The 24,726-nt window shown below is 34.3% G+C and overlaps 2 protein-coding genes across 4 annotated transcripts; both read left to right on the forward strand.

Moving 5' to 3' along the window:
* Positions 1 to 837: 837 nt before the first annotated feature.
* LOC133858318 (uncharacterized protein At1g76660-like) lies at positions 838 to 4,871 on the forward strand. Its single transcript, XM_062293775.1, has 2 exons — positions 838 to 1,209; positions 3,136 to 4,871. The coding sequence occupies exons 1-2, from the start codon at positions 1,114 to 1,116 to the stop codon at positions 4,495 to 4,497; spliced, it is 1,458 nt and encodes a 485-aa protein (XP_062149759.1). The 5' UTR covers positions 838 to 1,113; the 3' UTR covers positions 4,498 to 4,871.
* Positions 4,872 to 9,306: 4,435 nt separating this feature from the next.
* Positions 9,307 to 15,132, forward strand: LOC133858319 (silicon efflux transporter LSI2-like). 3 transcript variants are annotated; one of them, XM_062293778.1, is made up of 5 exons: positions 9,307 to 10,035; positions 12,056 to 12,243; positions 12,411 to 13,721; positions 13,889 to 14,078; positions 14,766 to 15,132. In XM_062293778.1, the coding sequence occupies exons 3-5, from the start codon at positions 12,531 to 12,533 to the stop codon at positions 15,026 to 15,028; spliced, it is 1,644 nt and encodes a 547-aa protein (XP_062149762.1). In that variant the 5' UTR covers positions 9,307 to 10,035; positions 12,056 to 12,243; positions 12,411 to 12,530; the 3' UTR covers positions 15,029 to 15,132. The 3 variants fall into 3 exon arrangements, with proteins under 3 accessions (XP_062149762.1, XP_062149761.1, XP_062149760.1); XM_062293777.1 differs by having other exon boundaries at positions 12,059 to 12,243; XM_062293776.1 differs by lacking the exon at positions 12,056 to 12,243 and having other exon boundaries at positions 9,308 to 10,035.
* The last annotated feature ends 9,594 nt before the right edge of the window (positions 15,133 to 24,726 follow it).

Genomic DNA, 24,726 nt, shown 5'->3' on the forward strand with positions numbered 1-24,726 from the left:
AATAAAAATGATATGACCACCGATAAAAATAGCTCATAGCTAGTTAATAATAGTGCCAAGGCCACCTTTTGTTGATATGCTAGTCTCAGCTTTCACAAGTTTGGTGAATATACGCATTGAAGCCACCCCATCACGTTAAAAGGAATGAAAATATAACCTTCTTTTTTTCTTTTTATTTTTAGTGAGATAACATTTTTTCATAAAATCGAGATGAAACTTATTGCTCAACAAGTATAATACTTTAAATAAAAATAAGGCATTATTCCATTTAAACTTGGTTGAAGTTCATCATCCGATGAACCGCTTCATTAACCTCCTTAATTGTGATTGTGGCGTACAAGACATGACATGTTTGAAAGCTATTTAATCGCACTTAAAATGAAAACTTAAGTATGAACTTTAAGAATGCAAAATATTATTGGAAAGTAAAAGTACAACCATTATCAGGATATAAAAGGATAGTGTAGTGTATTATAATCCAAAAACCATTATTCTCATGCATGATTAAGTCATTAAAAGAAATTTATATGGATGGGATAATAGACTACCCAAATTTCTCAAAAAAAAAAAAAAAGCCCTTTTAATTTCTATAATAATAGAGATCCTCATCCAATTTATACAAGGAATATTTATTTATTTGGCTAAGCAAATGAATATAAAAAGAAATGACAATAACAATAATCAAGATAAAGACAATAACTACATGGTATAATAACAATAATTTGACGTGGGCCCCCTGTAATTATCCCTTCATGCTGACGTGGTCAGAATTTAGCGCAAAAATGGAGGAAACCCCGGAGAGAGAGAATTGATTTTGTAAATAAATACATTTATGTAGTAATCATGGTAAGCTGTTTGGTGCTGTATTTGTAGCTGTAGATCATAAAAATCTGAATTCCCATTTCTCAAATCTTGCTGGAACCGGAAATCCAATCATTTTGCGGCGACTCTTAGCCTCAAGTAGCCGGAGAATCAGTCACCGTAGACTTCCCAGTCCCAAAAAATAAATTAAAAATCACCGAGCTTCTTTTTCTTTTTTTCTTTAACAAAAAATTAGGAAAAAAAAGGCAGAGCTTGCTTCGGATCGGAAAGAAACGAAACGAAACGAAAAGGATGAGAAGCGTAAATAATAACAGCGTGGAGACCATAAACGCCGCAGCCACTGCTATCGTCTCCGCAGAGACTCGCGTCCAGCCCACCGCCGTTCCGGTAAGTGTATGTGTGTATTTATCTGTTGGTTTTGTATATGATTGCGTGTCTTCAATTTTATTTATTTTTCTTTGTTTGGTAGCTGAGAAAATGAGGAAAATGGAGAGAGTGATTAATATACTGGATGTGCTTTCGTGTTGTTTTGGTTGTTCTATGAGAAACTGTTATCTGTTGATGATTGGATTTGCTGATTTCCCCCCCCCCCCCTCTTTTTTTTGGGTTCAGTTACTTTTTTTGTAACCCGTTTGGCGGTGGGAAATTGCATTGGAAATAGAAAGAAATATCTCTCTCTCTTTTTCTTTTTCTTTTTTTGATGGAGGAAAAGAAACAAAGGTCATTTCGATTAGTTGGTTTCATGTTTCTGATACTCTGTTTGATGGGTGAGAAACTGCTGGTTGAAGAAGGAAAAAGGAAAAACTCAACGGAATATTGGATCGTATGCTTGATATCTTTGTTAGATTTTCAAGTTTGAAAATCTCACGATTAAGTTGATTGGTTATGTAAAGCCAATTTAGTAGAGGTTTTACTTACCGCAGTTTTTATATAGCGTTTGGGGTTGTACTTTTTAGGCATTGCTTTCTGCTTTTTCTTTTTTCTTTTAATATATGTGAATGTCATATTTCCTGCTAATCATTAATATCTCGGTCTTTTTTCTTTTTTTTTTGGTTCTGTGTTTGGCTGCTGAGAAACCGAGGGAAAGGAAAAACGAAGAATTTATAAGAACTACTGTATTTTTAAGTCAAACAAGCGTAACATACATATTTGGCTCAGTTAAGTTGGTTTCTTTGTTTTGTCATTAACTAATAGTAAGAATAAAATGTAAGATTTTCATTTTGTAGAAACTTAAATCTATCCTTGTTGAAATTGATTGGGTCTGCTTGGGTCTGCTCGCACCTGTCTGTGCGTTCTATTGGTTAGATTGCAATTTTTTTTTTTCTTTTTCTTTCTCTCGGTTGCCATAATCATGAAAACAGAAATGCTGTGTCATGGAGGTGATACCACTGATTTTTTGTGAGACACGCTGCTAAGATGGGTTTAGAAAAGTAATATTAGCGTTTAATGATCCTTTAAGAGGAGGACCTAGAATGGAAACCTGTGGAGTGCTTCTTCTTTTTTTGGGTGAAAAGCAGCACTCTAAAGGGGAATGGGGGTAGTCCCTCTTTCCCCTTTTCTTCTTCTCCTCTTCTAGCCATAATTATAGAGGATCTTGTTTATTGGTTTTTTCAAAGAGGCTATTGCATTAGGGGGTGCATGGAGACATCATTGAGGAAAAGTGACTTTGATGGCCATTAGAATAAGCCAAATTTACATGACATGTTGTAGGATCAGAAGAAATGGTCAAACTATCTAAGTTTCATTGAGAAGCTTTGCTTCAATTTTCATATTGTTGGAATCAACTTTGCACAAAACCAGGTTGCATCTGCTGTTTTACAGGAGCACTCCAACACATAATTTGCAATAGCAGGAACTTGGAAACATTATATAGTTCTTGTCAAACATTTCTCTGTGCTAACTGGGATTAATTTTTCTTTCAAATGGCAAAGCTAAATTGCTGGCTTACTTTGCATTTGATGACAATTTTGGGCTGTGGGATATGTGCTGAAATTATTTAAAAGTTGGCACTGAATATCCATCTCCGGTTTTGAAGAGGGTTGTACCCATGCTTATATTGTAGTGAGGGCTGTATCTTTGCTTTAGGTGCAACAAACTATTCATGCTGTGTAAATGCACACACACGTGTCTGGTGATGAAGAGGGTCTTACCCATGCTAATACTGTACTGGAGTCTGGCTGTGTTTCCCTCTTTTGGTCTCTGATTGTTGCTTGCTAAATGATTGTGGATCTTACAAGCTAGAGAAGAAACCAAGTCTTAATTCCGTTCAAACTCTAGTCATTCATGATTTTTTATTTTTTAATCTGAATACAGAAAAGAAGATGGGGAAGTTGCTGGAGCATTTACTGGTGCTTTGGATCTCATAAAAACAGCAAGCGGATTAGCCATGCTGTCCTTGTTCCTGAGCCAGTGGTACCAGGAGCTGCAGCCCCTGCTAATGAAAACCCAAACCCCTCAACAGCTATTTTACTACCCTTCATTGCCCCTCCCTCTTCTCCTGCATCCTTCCTGCAATCGGATCCTCCCTCTGCTACCCAATCACCAGCTGGATTACTGTCCCTCACTTCTCTTTCTGTCAATGCCTATTCACCGGGTGGAACTGCAGCAATTTTTACTGTAGGTCCTTATGCATATGAGACACAGTTAGTCTCTCCCCCTGTATTTTCTACCTTCACCACCGAACCATCTACTGCTCCTTTCACTCCCCCTCCTGAATCCGTGCAACTGACAACACCTTCATCCCCTGAAGTGCCATTTGCTCAACTGCTAACATCTTCACTTGACCGCGCTCGTAGAAACAATGGGACCAGTCTGAAGTTTGCATTATCCCATTATGAATTCCAGCCTTATCAACAGTACCCAGGAAGCCCTGGTGGTCACCTCATATCACCTGGTTCGGCAATCTCAAATTCTGGAACATCAACTCCTTTCCCTGATAGACGCCCTATCCTAGAGTTCCGCATGGGGGAGGCTCCAAAACTCTTGGGCTTTGAACATTTTTCAACTCGTAAATGGGGTTCAAGGCTTGGTTCTGGATCTTTGACCCCAGATGGTGTGGGGGTAGGTTCAAGGCTAGGTTCTGGATCTTTGACCCCAGATGGTGTGGGGCTGGGCTCAAGGTTGGATTCTGGATCTTTGACACCTGATGCTATGGGCCCTGCCTCTCGAGACAGTTTCCTTCTGGAGAACCAGATTTGTGAAATGGCATCCCTCGTCAACTCAGGAAATGGATGTCAAAATAATGGAACTATAGTTAATCACAGAGTATCATTTGAGTTGACTGGGGAAGATGTTGCGCGCTGTCTTGCAAATAAATCCATGACATCTATTAGAAACGTATCAGAAGCTTCACAGGATACAGTGGCAGAAGCCCCAAGTGATAGAGAAAGGATAATAGCGGATTCCAGGAATTGTTGCGTGTTGTCTACTGGGGAAACATCCAATGAACTGCCTGAAAAAGCTTCTGAGGAAGGTGAGGAGCAGAGTTATCGGAAGCATCGTTCCATTTCTCTTGGGTCAATCAAAGAGTTCAATTTTGACAACACAAAAGGAGAAGCGTCTGATAAGCCCCCCATTGACTCCGAGTGGTGGGCAAATGAAAATGTAACGGGGAAGGAAGCAAGGCCTGGCAGCAACTGGGCTTTCTTCCCAATGCTGCAACCAGGGGTCAGCTGATATTAAGACTGTCCAACCTGGCTTATCCTTCGCAACTTTGTGAAGATTTCTGATGCTAAAATCACTAATTCATCAGATGTAAATCTGATGGTAATAGTTAGTGGAAGACATAGCTTGGCAGTCCAGCGAAAAAGGCCAGAGGTGAGACTACTGTTTTGTAAATCCTTTATGACCCTGAAGACGATGCAGAGAGGAAATAGTTTGTTGGGATATTGTGTGGGTACTGAGAGATCATTCTTTTTAGTATTTCATTACCTGATGTATACAAGAAACATCATTCACGTATAGGTATTATGTTGTGGATTATTACTTGTCATATGTAATAATAAGAAAGATAATTTGTCCATACTAAGGAGCAGCTGTGACTTATCTGATGATCTACGCTGGAACATGGTTGAGGATTACGATGCTTATCTGGTGGGGGGGAGGAGGTTGTTTTGGGTTCTTTTATTTATACGATTATACTTTGATGAACCCGTAGATGGCTTGATCCTATAATGATCAATCGACTGAAGCTGCCCATGAGCTATCTGCCACTAGATGATGCGTTGTTCCAATATGCGACAGGCAAACTTGCAGCGAGTCTGGAGACCATTCTCATCATATTGTGTTGATGTGAGTCGTGACAATTGAGCCTGTTCCAATGTGCTACGGCCTAAAGGATAGAGCTGTGCTATCTTTAGCGAGCCCTTCATAGGTCCGGCCACGCTGTATGGCAGCTACCCAGGTTTATTGTTTTCCGGCATTCAATGCGCGCAGAAATCTGGTAGGGAGAGAAGGGTTGGTCTGGCAGAGATATTATGGGAGTTGTCTTAAATTTGTAGGGCATCGAGCTGATTGGGGCAATGTAGAGTAACATATTATAATATTCGCCATTCATAGTTGATGCCCGAACTTGGCATTTACGACTAATTCTGAATGTCTTATACATGATATTTTTGTGTTTCTCTAAAATTGACGTGGTTTTAAAATTATTATTTGATTATAATTTAATAACAAATTATTATAAATCAAATAATAATTTTAAAATTTATATCAATTTTAGAATGATACAATAAAGACATAGGTATGACATCTAGAATTATTCTATATATATTGATGGGCAAATATAGTGTTTGTAGGGTATGTGTCCCTGCCCTAGTTACTTCCTTGCCTAGAAATAAAATTAGGAAAAATTGTAAAATCAGTCTCTGTGATTGACCTAATTTACAAATCGTTCATTGTCGTATTAAAGTGGACTCAGAAGTTCATAGGGTATGACAAAAAAACAATTTAGTCCCTAGAGTCAAATTCCGTTAAAACATTTGACAGATTTCATTAGGTGGTACGTTAACACCAATAAAAAAAATGACATGTATCACTTTTATGACCAACAAAAATGGAAGAAAAAGCATCTTGTTCGTAAACAAGAAGATCAAAACAAAGAAAGAAAGAATGAGAACCTTCACAAAACTTCCTTGAACTTCCACTAGATTTGAAACTATTTCTTCAAAGTTAAAAAACTCTCAATTTCACTCCTCAAACTTTTTATATAATTCAATGTCTCCCATTTGTTAGGGTTTAACGTTAAATCAGACGTCAAAATGGGTGAAATGATCTTTATGCCCTGAAACTTTTATAAAATTTCATACCCTTAATTTCAAATTAAAATAATAATAATAATCATTTTTTTAAAAAAAAGTTGACGGTTGACCCACGGCTAGGGTCACCACCAGATCCCATCATAATTCTAGTGACCCACGGTACTGGGTCACACTGCTACCCAATGCGAGTCACGGTGTGACCCATGCTAGGTCACTAGACTCACGGGTCAGCCCTTTTTTTATTATTAAATAAAAAACAAAAAAAAAAAAACAAAGTGAAGGTATTTTAATAATTTTTCAGACATTTATTTAAATTTAACAGAAAAACTTAATAGATGGGTGATATTAGTAACGGATGTTACTATTTTTTTTTCTTCTTCTTTTTTTTTTTTAAAAAAAAAAAAAAATCAACCTGTTACTTTGAATTCAGCGAAAGCAATAAAGAGAAAGTGGTGAGGTCATTTGGCTCCTAAAATTGATAGGCTATGCATGTGACATTTATTTATTTATTTATATATATCGACGTCTCTCACTCTCTCTCTCTCTCTCTCTCATACACGCAAATATATATATATAAATGCTAACCGTCCAATGATCCAATTAATGGCTTGTGTTGGGGATAAAATTAACCCCGAAGGCATGTGGATTCGGATCCGGAAACAATCTCGGTGTTACGTCTCGGAGATTTGTTATGAACAGTAGACAAGGTTGTTTAGGTATAATGACGCCTCGGTCTTATGGAACCCAGTTGCGGCAAGTAATATACCGAGATCTCCAAGTATACTCGGAGTGAACATATCTCGGATATTTATGTCTCGGAGATTGGGCAAGACCATACAGGAAGTTGAGTTACAACCCGGTATAGAAGAGTGTCTCGGAGTGACAACACCTCGGAGTGATAACACCTCGGATAACAATCATCTCGGTATAATAACATCTCGGACCTTCCCCAACCCTGTTATGGTGCGGCAATATCCCGAGATCCCCAAGTCGCAGCGAATACGTCTCGGATATTATCACCTCGGGGGTTGGGCGAAGTACGCCACAATTGTCTTAGAATGTGATAAGGCTAGTATCCCAGAAGATTAGGGATAAGTCTCAATTCCATAATTAATGGGATAAGGTTGTTAATGACATGAAATTAAGATTAAAGAGGTACGAATGCAATCAACTTTGAACTCTGCAATCTCATTCGAATTCCCTGAAGATAAGGTTTAAGTTCAACCAAGCTAGGACTCAAACTCCTAATTCAACTGGGCTTCAAGGATTCTAGTAAGACTGCAACTACCGGCCTATAAATAAGACCATCGCACCAGGTATGAAACACACGCATTCTTTGATCTCGTGAAGTTATAAACACTCTCCAGAAAAATTGATTTGAATTGACTTAGGCATCGGAGTGGGCGTAGTCGGCACCCCTCGACGAGTTGTTTGTTATTTTGTAGGAATCGAGGTTGCAGATCAAAATTAGACAGCGAATCACTAGGTGACACGACACGTCACCCTTCCGAAAACTGTACCAATAGCTTGTCAGTAGGTAAAGGTCATTTTCTTACTTATATATACTTTATATACATATATCCATGACCAACTGGGTTGAGTCTTACTTATTTTGCCCTAATATTCAATATATACTAAATTAGCTTGTCAGTAGGTAAAGGTCATTTTTTTACTTATATATACTTTATATACATATATCCATGACCAACTGGGTTGAGTCTTACTTATTTTGCCCTAATATTCAATATATACTAAATTACTAATCCTGCCGCCCATCAAGTTTTATTTGTTACTTTATGTACCTACTAGGGATATATGTGGGAGGCTTATCTCGTTTCAAAAAATTAAACTAAAATCAAGCATATGCAAAAAGAAGAAAATAAAAGATAATTTTATTATTGTGAATTTTGATATAATCTACTGATGTACAATTTTTATTTTATTTTATTTTTTTTATTTTTTGTTATTGAAGTTTAAAATATACTCACACGCAATCTTGCTTGCAAACAGTATATTTTCATTTGAAATAATATTATTTAGTATACTGTTATATGATTGTTATATAATTGATGAGTGAAAATCAATAATTAATTATTTATTTATTTTTTTACTGATTTTGATTAAATAATTGATTTTTATCGTCACATCGTTAAGTGATACGACAATTGTATAATAGTCTACTAAATAACATTACTCTTTCAATTTTTATGTCAAATTTGTAAGAGTAAATGCTTCTCCTTACACCAGATTTTCACATCAACATCATACCGATTGATATGACGTATTTTAAGTGGCTTTTCATCTCAGTTACTTTTAAAAAAAAAAATATTAATAACTTAAAAAACATCACATTAGTCAATACGAAGCTGGTGTGAAAATATAGTGTGAAGACTAACAATATTACTCAATTTGTAAGACATTTTGTTAAAAATCTTGAACCGAATAAATCATACACTCATTTCTTATTATATATTCTCCAGCTTTTATATTAAAAAGTAGGCTGTGATCATGTAAATGGAGGATTTGAAAAATTCTTAAGATTATGAGCCCACATATTTCAGTTTGTCTTTTCTTCGACCGCGAGATTTGAGAAACAAGAATCAAGCAATATATATATATATAACTCAACATATTTTATTCAATTAAATTCCATATATCTGCCACCTCCACCCTCGTGGAAAGATTGCCGTAGTTAGGTTGTAGCTTGGGCAGGTATGAAGATTTTAAATTGTTTAGTCAATCATGGGTTTTTTTATTTTTTATTTTTTAAAAATTAATCATTAAATTTGTAGACTTCATAAGAATACACGTTTAGGTCTTATAAATCTAATAATTGATTTAGAAAAAATATGTGTAAAAGATGTAAAAAAATATGTATATATAATATGTTTCTAATTTATATGTAATAAAGCTTGATTCCCTGCCCTTGAATTACAAAAAATGATCTTCTTTACTTCAAATGAATCGAAAAGTATTCAATTATTGTAAATGTGAGACATAATTGTCTTTCTCAAACAATTGTAGCCTCACTTTTTAAAAAATCGAATATTTTTAGATTTATTTGAACCGGAAATGATCCAAATACTTGGATCACGTAGTTGACCATGAGGCCCTGACGTGTCATGAAAAGTTTTGAGCACTGCTACGGAGTAGCAAATTTTCCGAAAATCATCCGGAAATTTGGCTACTCAATGGCATTTCTGTAATTATTTATCCAATGCGTCCAGTGAGGGACTCCCACAAGTGTCCCTCACTGGGACACATGTGTCCCCAGTCACTACCCACAGTGTTATGCGCATAACAGAATCCTGTTCTCCACCAGACCCAACCTCTTCGATGGCCGGCTTCTTCGACGACAGCCGGCTTCTTCTGGGCCTCCTCTGCTTCTAGATCCACCGGAACCCTAAAATCCCTAGCGATGCGCCTCGGGTCGCCGCAACGAGAAAACCCGGCCCCGCCGTTGCGCCTGTATCCGGACCCAACCCGTTGTCCGGCCGGCTTCTCCTCTGTCGACCTTGGCTTCCTCGACGACCGGCTTTTTTCTCCTCTGCGGCTCTGCTTCTAGATCCTCCGGCGCCGAACACAAAAGGGGAACAGGGAAGAGGATAGGAAAGAGATGAAGGAAGTTGGAACCGTGAAAATGGAATAAAAACAGAAAAATAATAAAGAGACGAGGCTCTCTGAAGAGCACTTGTAGTGAACTCGTCAAAGTGAGGAAATCTTCAAAATCAGCTGAGTTTCATCAAAATCGTGTCTGCAACGAACTCGTCTCTGCTACAGGAAATTTGGTGAGTGCTGAAATGGCTCGTCTGTTCTGCTGAGCCAACTTCCTCTCGTCTCTTCTTATTTTCCATTTGTTTATTACCCTTCCCGCGTTCTCGATCTCCTGAAGCGAAAATTGGAGCTCCTTCGCACCTTTTCTCACAAATCACCTCTGCAAGCTTTTGAATCCCAGGTTTGTTTTGGTTTTATGTGTTTGGTTTGATTTGGTTTATGGGTTTTGATTTTGAATCTCATATTTTGATTTTGGCGTGTGGGTTTTGAATCTCTCTTCCTCTTGTCTGTGGCCGAGTTGCGTGATAATTTTTAGTTAATTGTAAACCCACCAACAGAAACTTAGAGAGAGACTTTTTGTGAGTTTGTTCATTAGATAAGTGAAAGTTGAAAAGGGTTCTGCATATAATTTTGTTAGAAATGGGTTTTCCTTTTTGCTTTTTTAACTATAATCAGTTATATACGATTAATCTATGTGATTGACGCATGTTCTTGTTAAAAATGACCTTTATTTAGTTTAGTTTTCTGTGCTTTCTAGAGCTAGACTGGTTGAGATAAATTTGTGTGCTTTGTGGTTGAAGGGGTTACAAATGATTTACTGGGTTTTGGTTATGGGTTTCTTGGATACATTTGTTTCATTGGAATGTTGTGGTTGGGGAACAGAGGTATAGGGCGAGAATGGGTGCAAATAGACGAAAAGCAATGGTGTCTTCGTTGGTGTTGCTACTCTCACTGTCTCTACCAATTTGGTGAATGTGGTGTGCATAAAAACATGTTTATTGTGTCAATCAATGTGAGTGCAAAACTGATGATGAAAAGAGCAATCAAACCCATTCATCCATTCTGCCAACACTCTGCTTTGATGAGCAGCAGCTTTTGAAGATACCACCACCTATTGTTTTTTTTTTTTTCTCTATTTCTGCCCGACAAAAGGCAACCTACAAGGGCGCCGAATTTCAAAAACCGAGCATGGGTTTAGAAGTGTGCCATGAGTTCCTGTCGCATGTGAGTCCTTGACCCATCATATGTAACCCCACCCACATTCTCAATGGAGTTTTAAGTACTTAACTATATATACCATCTCTTCTTGCCTATTATATACAATTATAAATGATATGTACAGTTTCATAGCTTTAATATCTGTTTGTTTAGTACATAACCTGATTCATATCCTTAATGAAGTGTATTGTGTTCTCTTATGCTAAAGGCCAAAAAACATAGTCTTTTTGATAATGAAAATATTGTCTTCCAAGGATCTGCTGTTTTTTGTCTGCAACCTGTTGTGCTTGGATTTCACTCTTAGTAATCTTAACAGATTGACCACTTGCAGGTTTGGGTAGATATTTTGTTTAATATTTCTGGGTTTATTTGATATTTTCTCTATAACTTTCTCTGGGCTTTAGGTATGTTCTTTGGCGGCTGAATTTGGTGTTTATCTTAGTGAATGAAACTCATTTCTTGAAGTTCATTGCCTTTTTGAAGTTGGGTTTGACTTGGTTTCGGTTTCCAAAGAATTTGCTCTAGAATTTATGTTGTCATGCTGTTGGTTCTTGAGTTTCTGCCATTGAATAATCGATTGTTGCTTTCTTTATTGTCCAACGAAAACAAACTTATTATTTTGATTGTGACTAAATTGTTCTGCTTTGTATCTGATGATGTAAATACGTAAAAGAAACCTCGGAAAAGGGAATAAAGAAAGCGAGAGTAAAATTTTCAGGCATAGTCAGCTTGGAGAGTAGGAAAATAAGATGGGAACAATACCTTAATTGCGGTGTGGCTTCCATTTTCTTGCTGGGCCAGATACATGATGTTTTTTGGGTTAGAGTAGTTTTATTTTTTCTATCCTATTATTTTCTTTTCCTTTTCTCAGTCTTCTCAGAAGCCAAAGAATACATGTTGGAGCATGTATGGGCGTTGGACGTTGGAGCTGTATGGACATTCAATTTCTAATAAATTTTGGTTTCATGGTAGTTAAAAGTGGTTGGAAGTGGTTGTTTTAAAAACAATAAAAAAAATAGTATTTATTTGAAGTAGAGAATATTTAGAGAGTTTGATACTTGATGTCTTTGAAAAGTGGGTAGCTAAAATAACCAAAGTGCACTTTTTAGTGAAAATTTGACTAAATTTTGGTGAGTTCACTACAAGTGCTCTCACTCTGCTGAAGAGACGATGGTGTCTGACACTTGGTTGATTTACTGTAGCAGGAGAGAGTTTGTTGCGGAGGTGTTTTTGAGGTTTCTCGTCTGATTTTGGTGATTTCGTCTCTTTGACGACTTCACTACAAATGCTCCTAAGAACTCGTCAATCCACTCGATTTTGATTATGTACTTGTGTTCCCTTTAGTTTATTACGCCTTGTGATATTTCCAAAGCTGCAACAACTCTGCATGGTATCTTCCTAACACTTGTTATATGCTTACTATTTGCCTTCCATCTGTTTGGATACTGTGCTTCGATGAATTTTTCTATCATTCATAATGTTGCATCGAACCTCTGATAGATTCAGAAGATTGGATTTCCCTAAACTTATAATGTTTAATTGGTTTTTCCTGACTAGGGTACTTTTTTGGGAAGTAGATTTATGATAATATGGCATCAGCTATGGAATTTCATTAATACGTTTAGCCCCAAGGACTGTATAACATTAAGACTTACGCTTACTAATTAAGCTGAAAAAATGGTCCTGGCTTCTTCTCTAAAAGTGGTTCTAGGCTCACTTGCTTTTGCAATCTTCTGGGTATTGGCGGTCTTCCCAGCCGTTCCTTTTCTACCAATTGGGAGGACTGCTGGGTCCCTCTTGGGGGCTATGTTAATGGTCGTATTCCGAGTTCTAACTCCAGATCAAGCATATGCTGCAATTAATCTACCAATCCTTGGTCTTCTCTTTGGGACAATGGTTGTCAGTGTCTATCTAGAAAAGGCAGATATGTTCAAGTACTTGGGAAATCTTCTCTCGTGGAAGAGTAAAGGAGCAAAGGACTTACTTTGTCGAATCTGCCTGATTTCCGCCCTTTTAAGTGCTCTTTTTACTAATGATACCTCTTGTGTAGTATTAACTGAATTTGTCTTAAAAGTTGCAAGGCAACATAACCTCCCGCCTCAACCTTTCCTTCTTGCCCTGGCCTCTAGTGCAAATATTGGGTCTTCAGCAACTCCAATTGGCAACCCCCAAAATTTGGTTATAGCTGTTCAGAGTAAGATATCTTTTGGGAGTTTTCTCAGTGGAATTATCCCTGCAATGCTAATAGGAGTGGTTGTCAATGCTCTAATTCTACTGTGCATGTATTGGAGGTTGTTATCAATTCAAAAGGATGAGACAGATGCAGATGTAGATGTTGTTGCAAAGGAGGATGTGGATTCTCATCGCTTTTCACCAGCCATGATGTCACATATTACATCCTTGAATTCTCAAGAGTGGAACTCTAGATTGGAAACTATAAATGTGCAAGTCTCTTCCAACTTGAGTGGGAACATGGGTCATGTTGAGACCATTAGAAACCGGTTAGGTTCAAGTGAGAATGAAATCCATAGGGTCCCTAGTGACACGATAGATTCTGCAAGAAATTCTAATGCATCAAAAGAGCTGGAAAAAAGCGTGTCTTCTCCAAAAAGGGAGGAGATCATTCCTTCAAAGACTGTTAGATCAATGGATAGACTAAGAGACGCACTTTCTGTAGAGTCTTCAGAACAAAAGGAAGATTTGACCATTAGATGGAAAATGATGTTGTGGAAGTCATGTGTTTACCTTATTACTATAGGAATGTTGATTGCTTTGCTTATGGGGCTGAATATGTCATGGACTACAATTACTGCTGCACTTGCTCTTGTGGTTCTTGATTTCAAGGATGCTAGGCCTTGCCTTGAAAAGGTATAATTTGCAAACATGAGTCTCTTCTTTCTCCTTTTTCAATTAATTTTCCCCTGGGCTATCAATGGGACGTGAAAACCATCAAGCATACCTTTTAGGAGATTATGAACGTGGATAGCTTGTTGGAGAGTTTATAATATCTTAAGTTTATTTATCTTCTTTGCCAGGTCTCCTATTCACTTTTGATTTTCTTTTGCGGAATGTTTATCTCGGTCGATGGCTTTAACAAAACTGGAATTCCAAGTACTCTATGGGACTTCATGGCGCCTTATGCACAGATTGATCATGCTAGCGGGATAGCAGTTCTTGCCATTGTCATTCTTGTCATGTCAAATTTGGCTTCAAACGTACCAACTGGTATGTTAGTGTATTTCTTCCATGTCTTTTTGTATTATTTCTCATCGTTCTATTTATTTTTTTGGATCTATCATATGAAATTAGCTTCATAGAGTAACACCTGCTTGTAAAGTCTGTTTATGTAACTTTATGTTAGCAATTTTAAGAAATTGCTAGCAGTGTAGGACCTAGTTCAGATTTGGAATGCATATGATCTAAAAAAAGTTTTGGGCATGGTTTGGACTTTGAATACAGAACATCTCTTAGTTATGTCAAAGTATTACCAGTTTAATTAAACATTCTAGATTTTTTTCCCGTTGGCAATAAAAAAAATAAAGTTCATTTCCATCTACGTCTCTGATAAGTTTTGTTTTTGTTTTTTCTTTTTCTTTTTCTTTCTTTCTTTCATATAAAATTATCTAGGCTGCATTTAGATGTGAGAATATAAAACCAAGGGATTTTAAGGATTATTGGTGGTTTAGATTGCTTGATATGAATGGATTTGAGCTTTGACGACTTTGCTCCAACAGAAACACTTGTGTAATGGGTTTTAAATAACATCTTACACCTTATCATTTGACATACACATATTAGTAACTAGTAAGGCTTAAATTCATCCATGAATTTTATTAATGGAATAAACTTTTACTTTTCATACTTTATTCAATCCATTCGAACTAAAATTAAAATTAAAATTCATCCATGTAGTTCTGTTGCTGGGAGGACAAGTGGCTGCATCGGCAGCTGCAATTTCTGCAGCTGATGAGAAGAAGGCATGGCTCATCTTAGCTTGGGTCAGCACGGTAGCTGGAAATCTCTCATTGTTGGGATCAGCTGCCAACTTAATAGTGTGTGAGCAGGCTCGCAAAACTCCACGTCTTGGGTATACCTTATCTTTTTGGAGCCATCTCAAATTTGGAGTCCCCTCGACTCTTATAGTCACTGCTATTGGTTTGGTACTTATAAGATAATATGAGTTCATTTGACAAAGCCTTTTAGAGAGTGTATTTTGCTTTTTAGTTGTAATGTGACATAAAAATAAAAGTAGTTTTAAATATTTTGGGTTATTTGTTAATGCTATTGTTTTTTTGCTAAAAAAACAAAAAGTAACCTTAAAAAGCTTTGTCAAACAAACACATCGATGTTCTTACAATAGAAGAATGGTGTTTGATCAAGAAAAAAGTGTATAAAAGATGATTATTTTAACATATGAGTGAGTAGTTGAAAGAAAACGATTGTATGTAGTTCATTTTTTTCATATCTGTTTAACTATAATGTTTTCTAATAACTGCCGGGGGATGATTTCAGATAGATGTCTACAGAACAGAACTATAAGGTGAATTGTGTATCACTTGGCATGTTTAGTACATAGCCTAAATACATATGGCACGGCTATCATGAAATGAAGTGCCATATAAGACGTCAATCCAATGCATTTTTTACTTGTAATCATTCTTCACCCGTGCCCAAAAAGTGAGGGAGCCGCACAACCACTTCTTGCCAGATTTGTGGGGTGGTTATGACTCACGCACAACAGGTTAACAGGATTAAAGTGCTTCGATGGTATGTAAAATTAAAGGATTATTTATTATTGTGTGGAATCCTAACATAGTGTTTGTATTGGAGGATGTAAAAGACCGGTTATACAACACCTGGTCTCTGTTGAATATAAACTCCACGCTTATAGTCATTGCGATTGGTTTGAGACTATAATTTAGTGCCAATATGCTTTAAAGTTCGAAGGATGCTATTTTTGTGTGGACATTTTTTAGGATTTGAAAGCACCCAAATAAGTGATAAAGAGAAGAATAATTTTGAAGCACTCAGAAAGGTTTTGTCAATTTTCTTAGATTCTTTTTCTTTTTCTTTTTTTTTCTTTTTTTTTTTTTATTCTTTTTAATTTTTTGCTAAAAAAAATTGAATATCCCTTAACTTCGCAAAGCTTATTACCTGAACACGTAATGTGAGTACCTATAGGCTATAGACGCTCAGTTATTGGTAGAAATCCTAATTTTTTGGAAATTCAAGAATGAATCCCGGAATAAATTTGATAATTCTAGCTCTGAACTTGAGAATCACTGAATGAGGGAATTTCACATGCCTTCTTATCAAGAATAAAAGAGACTTAACTCCTACACAATAGTTGTGCGCATGTTGTGTAAGAGTGTAGACATAGGATTTATGGGTCTCACTACATTGGTCTCGCTCCATGAACATGTGCACAATTGTTAGAGCACTCGTAGCAGTTACCCTATATTGGTTCCCTTCCCTATATTTAGGGAAAATTTCATGAAAAACATTAAAAAACCTCCCACAGCATATGCCCTATATTTAGATGAGGGAGTTGGGAATGAATAGTGATTCCCTATGTATACATGTCTACTCTTCATTCCCTATGTATTATTTTAATAAAAAAGAAGTATAATTAATTGATATAGGAAAGAGAGAAAAAGTAGGAAAGAGATAAAAAGAATAAAATAAGAGTAAAAAAATAATATTTAATTGATATAGGGAAAAGTAAGGGAATCTATTGTGGGGTATTTTTTTATAGGGAAGCAAAAAGTAGTTTTGATCCCTAAATATAGAGAAAATGGTTGGAAATCTGCTGCTAGTGCTCTTATGCCAAGATCACATGAATAAAAATATATGTGAGGTTGGGGGATCCACATCATGGGTTTCTTGGGCTTGGACTTGTTGGTCCGTTGGATGCCTTTTTCCCATATCTTTGGACCTTTTGGACCATTTCTCAAGGACAGCAACAGCTGACCGGCTTGACCCAGGCTCAGGTCAAGAGGCAGTGTAAGACCTTATCATATATATATATATATAATAGAGGAATCATTCATAGGAATGCATAATATTGAGATAAGTGGCATATTAAAAATGTGACAAGTGTCCTCAAGTTAAAAACAACTAAATTCGTGACATGTCGCTATGTATTCTTTTAACATGTGTAATTAAGTTTGTGAAATGTGCCTTAAGTGAAAAGTTGAAGTTAGTTTTCTGATAAAAAAAAAAAAAAAACCGCTAGCTGCAGTACAACGTTTCGGATAGGAACAACCTATTGATTGAGAGAACACATATTTAAGGATTTGAAGAGGCATGCTACAAACAACCGCTGCACTATTTGTGTTAGATTTATTTGAAGGGTAGTTCTCGCCAAAATTTGCTTCTTATAGCAGAAAACAATTCAATGAACCAAAAACTTTCGGCCTTTTCCAGTGAAATTATGTTCAAAGAAGGTATTCGATCCCTCTCTCTCCATTCCCTCTCATGAACACGAATACGTCTTCGATCATTTTGTTTGTGAAATATTTGGTAGAGGTGTTTTTTATTTGAAATGTTGTCTCCTTTTTTTCTTTTTTCTTTTTCTCATTTGTGTGATTTGTCAGATTTTTAGGCATTTCTTAAAAGTACTTTTTATACTTTTAAAAGCAAAAGAAGGAAAAAAATTATTTCATTATTATGCAGCAAACGATTAGAATTGTTGCTAATTAACGGTTAATTGTCTGTTCAATTTTTAAACCAATTGAATGTTTAAACATCGCATTTGTCTGTTTACTCCTTTCTTTTACTAATACGGGAATGAAGATTTTAACATGTTTAAATTTATATGGATCAAGTGTTGTTGGATAAATAGAAAATGACTTATCACATTTGGCACATTAACTCCGTAAATTTAAAAGAATGCATATTCGACCAATATTATGAAAGTCTTTATATATATATATATATATGAAGGATTGGGTGTGCTTGACGATGGCTATTTTTAAAATATAAAATAAAATTAAAAAAAAAATAGTTTATAAAAATGGATAATTATTTGTTTGTTGATCTTTATCCAGTTCTTTTTGTTTTACACCATTTTGTGCATTACAATATTATGTAATTGTTCTCTTGAATTAAATTTAGTAAATGTAAATATTTAATACATGTGATTTGTTTTGCTTAATTTGCAATAAGCGTGCAAATCAATTTTCATACCACAAATTAAGCATAATATATAATTTTATGGTCAATAATTATAATTTGTAGTTGATTATGTACGCTGATAATTATATAATTTAGCCATTATATATAAAATGTTTTGTGAGTTACAGTTAACTTGATATTGCCCCCCATTTTGAAGGTACCATGTATACGATAATAACAAAACAATATTTATAATATTTCGCTTCATGTTTGGTGATTTATAAATGGTTAATTATTCATTATTTGATTACAGTGAGTGTATGATTTTCTTTAGTTGAAATATGTTAATTGTTAACAATATTTTCTTTTGGGTTCCTTTAATCTATATTTTGGACTGCAATATGGCAGGCAAACATCATAAGAAAGATGAACGAGATCCTAACGGACGCTTACTCAGCCTGGTACGCTGGGCGTGTCGCGAGAGATATGAAGTCTTTTGTTTGTGTCCTTTCATGGTGAGGACTCCTAGCATCAGTTGTGGGAGGGGACGACGTGTTCAGGTACATTGAGAGGGGATATCAGACAGGGGACTCGCTCATGCGTGCGCCTCTGATCCTAAGAGGGCAACATCACTAAGTCACTACCAACACTTGCATCAAACACTTGAAGATATTAATTTTCACTACATGATTGATTTGGAGTGTCAGGAGGAGACAAATGCACCACCGCCTGAGTCTTCCGAGAATGAGGACGATCATGCTTGACATATTTCAATTTCTCTATTATAAATTCTCAAATTTCCTGTTTATAGACTCGATAAATTTAATGTAGCATTTTAATACTGGTTATCCAGTTTGTAAATATTGAATATAAGTTATTCCCATTATGTAAGTGTACTATTTTGTTATTTGCTTTTGTGAATTCCTATATATGTGTAAAAGGTTTATTGAATTAACATCTATAAAATTGAATACATGTGATCTATTTTGCTTCCTTACGAGATAATTAACTATATATATATATATATATATATATATATATATATATATATATATATATATATATATATATATATATATATATATATTTATTTATTTTGTTTTTAAAATTAAATTTTGCATTTTAAAAACTTTTTTTAAAACTACTTTATATATTATTTATTACTTTCTAATTTTATTCTTATTCAGTTTTAATTAGTAAAAACCTGCGCAAGACGCGGGTTACATGTTAGTACCTTATAGGCCTGGAAAATGGCCCCACCCGTCATTTTTTATTAAAATAATATTTTTTTAATAAAAAATAATGGACAAGGGACGGTTTATTGTCCCTTGTGAATCACTTCTCATAGGACAGGACCTGAATCTTTTGGTTTGAGAGTTATTTAGGGCTTTCACAACAACCTCTCTATTTCGTGGGTTTCACTAAATGTTGGTGAAAATTCATAAAAACCGGAAGTTTATTATGGTTCGTTTGGGTATTGAATTTTTAGAATTAGAATTGAATTTTAATTCTATTTACAAATATCGAGGTAAAAAATTGTGTTTGGGTGTTGAATTTTGAGATTGAAAAATATTATATTTTAATGGTAAGAAATGATTGGAAGTTTAAAAAGTTGGGTATAATGATTGGTATTTTGAAAAGTTGTGTGAAATAATAATTTATTATATATTGATTATTTAATTAAAAATAAATAAATATTTTTTTTTTTTAAAAAAAATAATTGAAATCAAAATTAAAAATTAAAAAAAAAAAAAAAATGAAGCAAGGGGTGGCCGGGCCACCCCCAGGCAATGGGGGTGGCCGCGCGCCACCCCCAGAGGAGGTCGGGGGTGGCCGCGCGGCCTCCCCCAAGGGTCGGGGTGGCCGCGCGGCCACCCCCAGTACTCGGGGGAGGCCGCGCGGCCTCCCCCAAGAGAGGGTCGGCTGGCAGCCACCCCTCTATTTTTTTTTTTTTTTTTTTAAATTTCATTTATTTTTTTTTGATTTAAATTATTAATATTTTATTATTTAAATGTGGGACCCACGCGTTTTTTTAGTCAACTTTTCCTGCGCGTGGGTCCCACCATTAATCTGAAAGACAGCCTTGAGAATAATAGAATTCGGGTTTTTATTCGGGTTTTTTGCGGGTGTGATGCGGGTTTTCGGGTTTTGAACAAATACCGTCTTCTCTGTAACCAAACCAACCATTAATCTCCCACAATTTAAAGAGGTGAGTGTTTGCTGTGTTCAGAAAGTTTAATTTTAGCTAAAGTTTAGAGAGTTTAATATGGATGCTCTAAATGCATAATCATATAACATTAAGAAGAAGAAAAAATAATGTTATTCTTTATACTTATTTATTATACTTATGTCATACTAGTTGATGTGATATATTTTAAATGACTTGTACTTATTTATTTATTTATTTATTTTTTAACATAGCGAAAATGTCCAGTATGACATAAGTGTGAATAGTAGCATTATTTAAAAATAAATAAATACATTTAATTATAATTTTTTTTTAAGCCCTAGTGTTAATGTAGATGAAAGCCATATCTTGATTTCACATTCTAACTTAAGAATAACAAAGAAAATACAAGCACCCCATGATGGGGCTATCCAATAAAAAAAATAAACACATACAAATTACAAAGTATGGTTGCTCAAATGTAAATCTAATAACATTACAAATCCAACAAATATGAATTACAAATCTAGCAAACTAAAAAAACTAATATATATATATATATATATATATATATTTGGTATGCAAATGCGATTATTAACATCAACATTAACATTATGAGATAATTAAAAATAAAAATATAATTTATAGTATTGCTTTTAATTTTATATCCAAATAAAAATATATAACATATAACCGACTCACCGTGCATGAGATTCATGCTCAAAAAAAGAGAGGGACTTGTATTTTTGTTTGGCGCATGAATCATCGAAGTGGAACACACACACGCTATCACACTAACCTACCTGAACGTGTATGTGAGGACGAACACTAGATAAACGTGATGATAAGAAAATAGGGTATGGGGACATGGCACGTGTGAGGGTGATAGCGGAGGTAGGGTTAAATTTGAGGACCCCACAACCCCAAGCGTCCCCTACTATATACTATATAGTATGTATCTTTTTTCCAGATTTTAAGTATAGATTACAGAACCTCACGCATATTTGATTTGGTGACTTTATAATTGCCTGGTTTCTTATACTAGTTAGTAGTTGTTGATTGATTAATCATACTTCTCTCATTTTACAAATTTCTCAACTCTTTATTTAATGTTTCAAATAATCATTACTACTATCTTTCATCCCAAATAATAATAGAAAAAGAGACCTATTATTAAACTTCTATGGCTGTGAATGTGATTACTTACTTATAGGTGTATATACCAAGTCAACCAAGTATTGCTTCCTCCCTATCAGATTTAGCGTACCAAAGTGAATAATGATTAATTCAGACAACAAATTGTTGGGATGTAGATCTAAGAACAATTTGCAGGAGACATCCTATGTTATTACAACTTGTTTAATAATGGCAAAAATGTTCTCTCTTATTTTTTTTAAAGGATGGCAAAAATGTTTTCACTTGACATAAAAGTGAAAACCGGTTTTTGTCCATTTTAGGAATGCTTTTTATATTTGATTGTTTGTTAACATTTTTGTTTTGAGACAGAAAAAGGACAAAAACAAAAATTTTAACAAACAAAGCTATAATTCTTCTGATAAAAAAAATAATATTGGTACATAATAAATTAAGAGAAGGTGTAAGTGATGAAGCCCTTGTTTAGATGAGTAAAAGAAAGTTTATTTGAATCGGATTTGGTTTAGGTGCTATAAAAAGACTACAAAACTTATGTTGTAGTTTTTTAAGAGTTCATATTTAATCTCGCATTCTCTCTCTTTTTCATACCTAAATTTCACATGCTCCAAAATTGCATTATAAGAATAATGCTATTTAGTAGACAATTATATAATTGTCAAATAACTTGATGATGCGATAGTTATAAGCCATAAATTTTTGGAGTTATTTGTTTTTTTAAATAAGTGGAATAGAATTTTTGGTTTTGGTACCCTGTCACTCCAGAATACTGGAGGGTTAGTTGATGGTCAGTGAAAGAGTATCAAATCTAAAGAAAAAATGATAAAAAAAGAAAAGAAAAAGAAAAAGGAATATAACCGAGGGTAGTAAGAGCACTCCCAATAGTTTATGTATTTTTTAATCTAGAATAGCTAATCAAAATCAATTTTATCTAGTTTAACTAATGAATTTTAAAATACACCATACATCTGATTATCTATTTTTAACTCTATATTATTATTTTTTATTAATTTTTATCATGGTAGTATTTTTTTTCACGTGAGTTCCACTTGATAATTTCACTACTTTACACATTTTCCTTAGATATCATATATATATATAATAGGGAAATCATTTAGAGGGAAGCATGATATTGAGACAAGTGGCATTTCAGTTAACTGACAAGTGTAAATATTCATTCAGTTTTTTTTTTTTTTTTTTTTTTTTTTTTCCTAACAAAATAACTGTATCATATTTGACAAATTTACAATTTTGCCACTCATTATTTTTTTGCTAAAAAATTAACTGTATCATATATATATGTCAAATTTACACTTTTGCCACTCCCACTCAATCACGAAAATGCGCCACTTTTGCACATAACCCAATATACACGTTTCCACACAATCAAAGCTAATCAAATTTACACTTTTGCCACTCACTCAAAATCACGAAACTGTGGCTTAATTATACCGTCAAATTTACATTTTTGCCACTCTAAGGTCTAAACTGCTGCACATAACCCATATCCCCACGTTTACACCCTCAAAAAAAAATAAAAAAATAATAATTACACTTTTTCCACTCCCTCTCTCAATCACGAAACGGTATCAAAAAACCGTATCAAATTTATTGGCAACAGACCGTATCAAAAAGCTGACTCATAAAAAACTGGAACAAATATTGTTTGTCTAATCCTTTCTTCTTCCCCACTATTTCTCATACTCCAAAGAAGTCACCAACCTATCAAACTCTCAACCATTTACCCTGATGAAGTAAGTTTTCTAGATAGTATTTTTTTTCTCTGTGATTATGTTTTGTTGTGAGAATACTCATATTGTTCAAATACACATAAAACTCTTACTGCAAAAATTAAAAAATTAAAAAATCGAAACTACGTGGACGACCAACGGTCTTTGCCATGAACGTATATCTTAGTGCAAATTCAAATTCAAATTCACAGAGAAGCAAAACACTTCTATCTCTCTCTATATATCTCAACAGATGAAAGAGTGACAAAAAATGTAGCCAAAGTTACGCACCCTTACACTCCATATTTTTTTCTTTGCTTCTTGGAACCAGATATATATACAGCAAATATTATTTGAGTAATTTCACTTTTTTATCCCCTTTTTTTTTGTCTTTATTTTTTATGGTCATGTTATTTTGTTACAATTTTTTGTTTTTTTTTTTTTTTGTTATAATTTATATTTTATTTTTATTTCTGTTCTAAAAGTAGTTTTTTTTTTTCAACGTTAGGATGGTTGGGAAAAAAAAAAAAAACTCTAGACATAACTTCTTCCTATACCTATGACTCTATGAGTCTATGAATTCATTGAAATCAGAAAAAAAAAAATACAAAAAAAAAAAGACAATTGTTTTCATACTATATGAGTATTTTTATTTTCTTCGTTTGTCATCTGTTCCCAATATATATTTCTTGCTACATCAATATAGTAATTCATAAATTGAATTGTAATATACTTATATACTGATCTTCACCATTGAATTCTTTCATTATCATATGTGGTTTAATTTTTTTTTCCTAATTTTTTTTCTTTCTTCACGAGATAATTTATAATATGTTTACATATTTTCATCTTTATTCCTAAATTTTATGTTGTTTCTTAAATTAAATGTAGCATTCAAATAGAATAATTCAAAACTTTTGTTAAACTATTTTGTACATTGCATAATATTGTGACAAGTGGCGCATTAAAATGCAGCCAAGTATTCATTTTAAGTTAAACGGTGAGATTAGGTTTGTGTTAAAATGTGATAGTAAACTCAATCACTATTTGCATGTTAAATAAAAACTAAATCCCTATTTTTTCTCTCAAAAAAAAAGAAAAAAAAAAAAAATTGAACCCTATTTTTGTGTTAAACATGGGTAACCTGTAACCAACTCATTTATACATCAGTTATTTTTTCCTACAAACTAACTAAAACTAAAACGTAGTGTTTTATTATATATATATATATGCCAAGTGTTCTATTTTTGTGTAAAAGCAGTTTTTTTTTTTTTTGTTCCCATAAAAAATAACTGTATCATAACTGCCATTTGTAAACACTTAAATGTAAACATTGCATACATAAAAATATTGTTACAGATTTTTACCATTTGTTCAATATTCACAGCCTGTTTATTTATTTCTTCTTATCCACTACTTTTCAATTTTTTCGTTTTCTTTTCATTGAAACTTAGAAAAGATCACAGAAAATACGTTTATTTTATATCATATTACTATTTTTCATCTTTTCCTTTTTTGTTTTTATTTTACGGGTGATGTTCTTCTGTTTTTTATTAGTGTCCTTTTTGTTATAATTTATATATTATTTTCTTGGTAAATTTTACACCGAAAGAAAGATGGTTGAAAGAAAACATATCTATGTGACAAAACTTATTTTTATACCTATAAATTTAAGTGGAACGTAAAAGAGAATGGTGAATAATCCGTT

Source organism: Alnus glutinosa, chromosome 1, assembly GCF_958979055.1.
Source record: "Alnus glutinosa chromosome 1, dhAlnGlut1.1, whole genome shotgun sequence".
In the NCBI taxonomy this organism is placed as follows: domain Eukaryota; kingdom Viridiplantae; phylum Streptophyta; class Magnoliopsida; order Fagales; family Betulaceae; genus Alnus; species Alnus glutinosa.

Bases quoted from the DNA above. Each gene is read 5' to 3' on its own strand.
- LOC133858318 (XM_062293775.1), top strand. From the start codon at position 1,114: ATGAGAAGCGTAAATAATAACAGCGTGGAGACCATAAACGCCGCAGCC. The intron at 1,210-3,135 runs GTAAGTGTATGT...ATCTGAATACAG, and splicing joins TCCAGCCCACCGCCGTTCCG to AAAAGAAGATGGGGAAGTTG.
- LOC133858319 (XM_062293778.1), top strand. From the start codon at position 12,531: ATGGTCCTGGCTTCTTCTCTAAAAGTGGTTCTAGGCTCACTTGCTTTT. The intron at 13,722-13,888 runs GTATAATTTGCA...CTTCTTTGCCAG, and splicing joins CTAGGCCTTGCCTTGAAAAG to GTCTCCTATTCACTTTTGAT. The intron at 14,079-14,765 runs GTATGTTAGTGT...TCATCCATGTAG, and splicing joins GGCTTCAAACGTACCAACTG to TTCTGTTGCTGGGAGGACAA.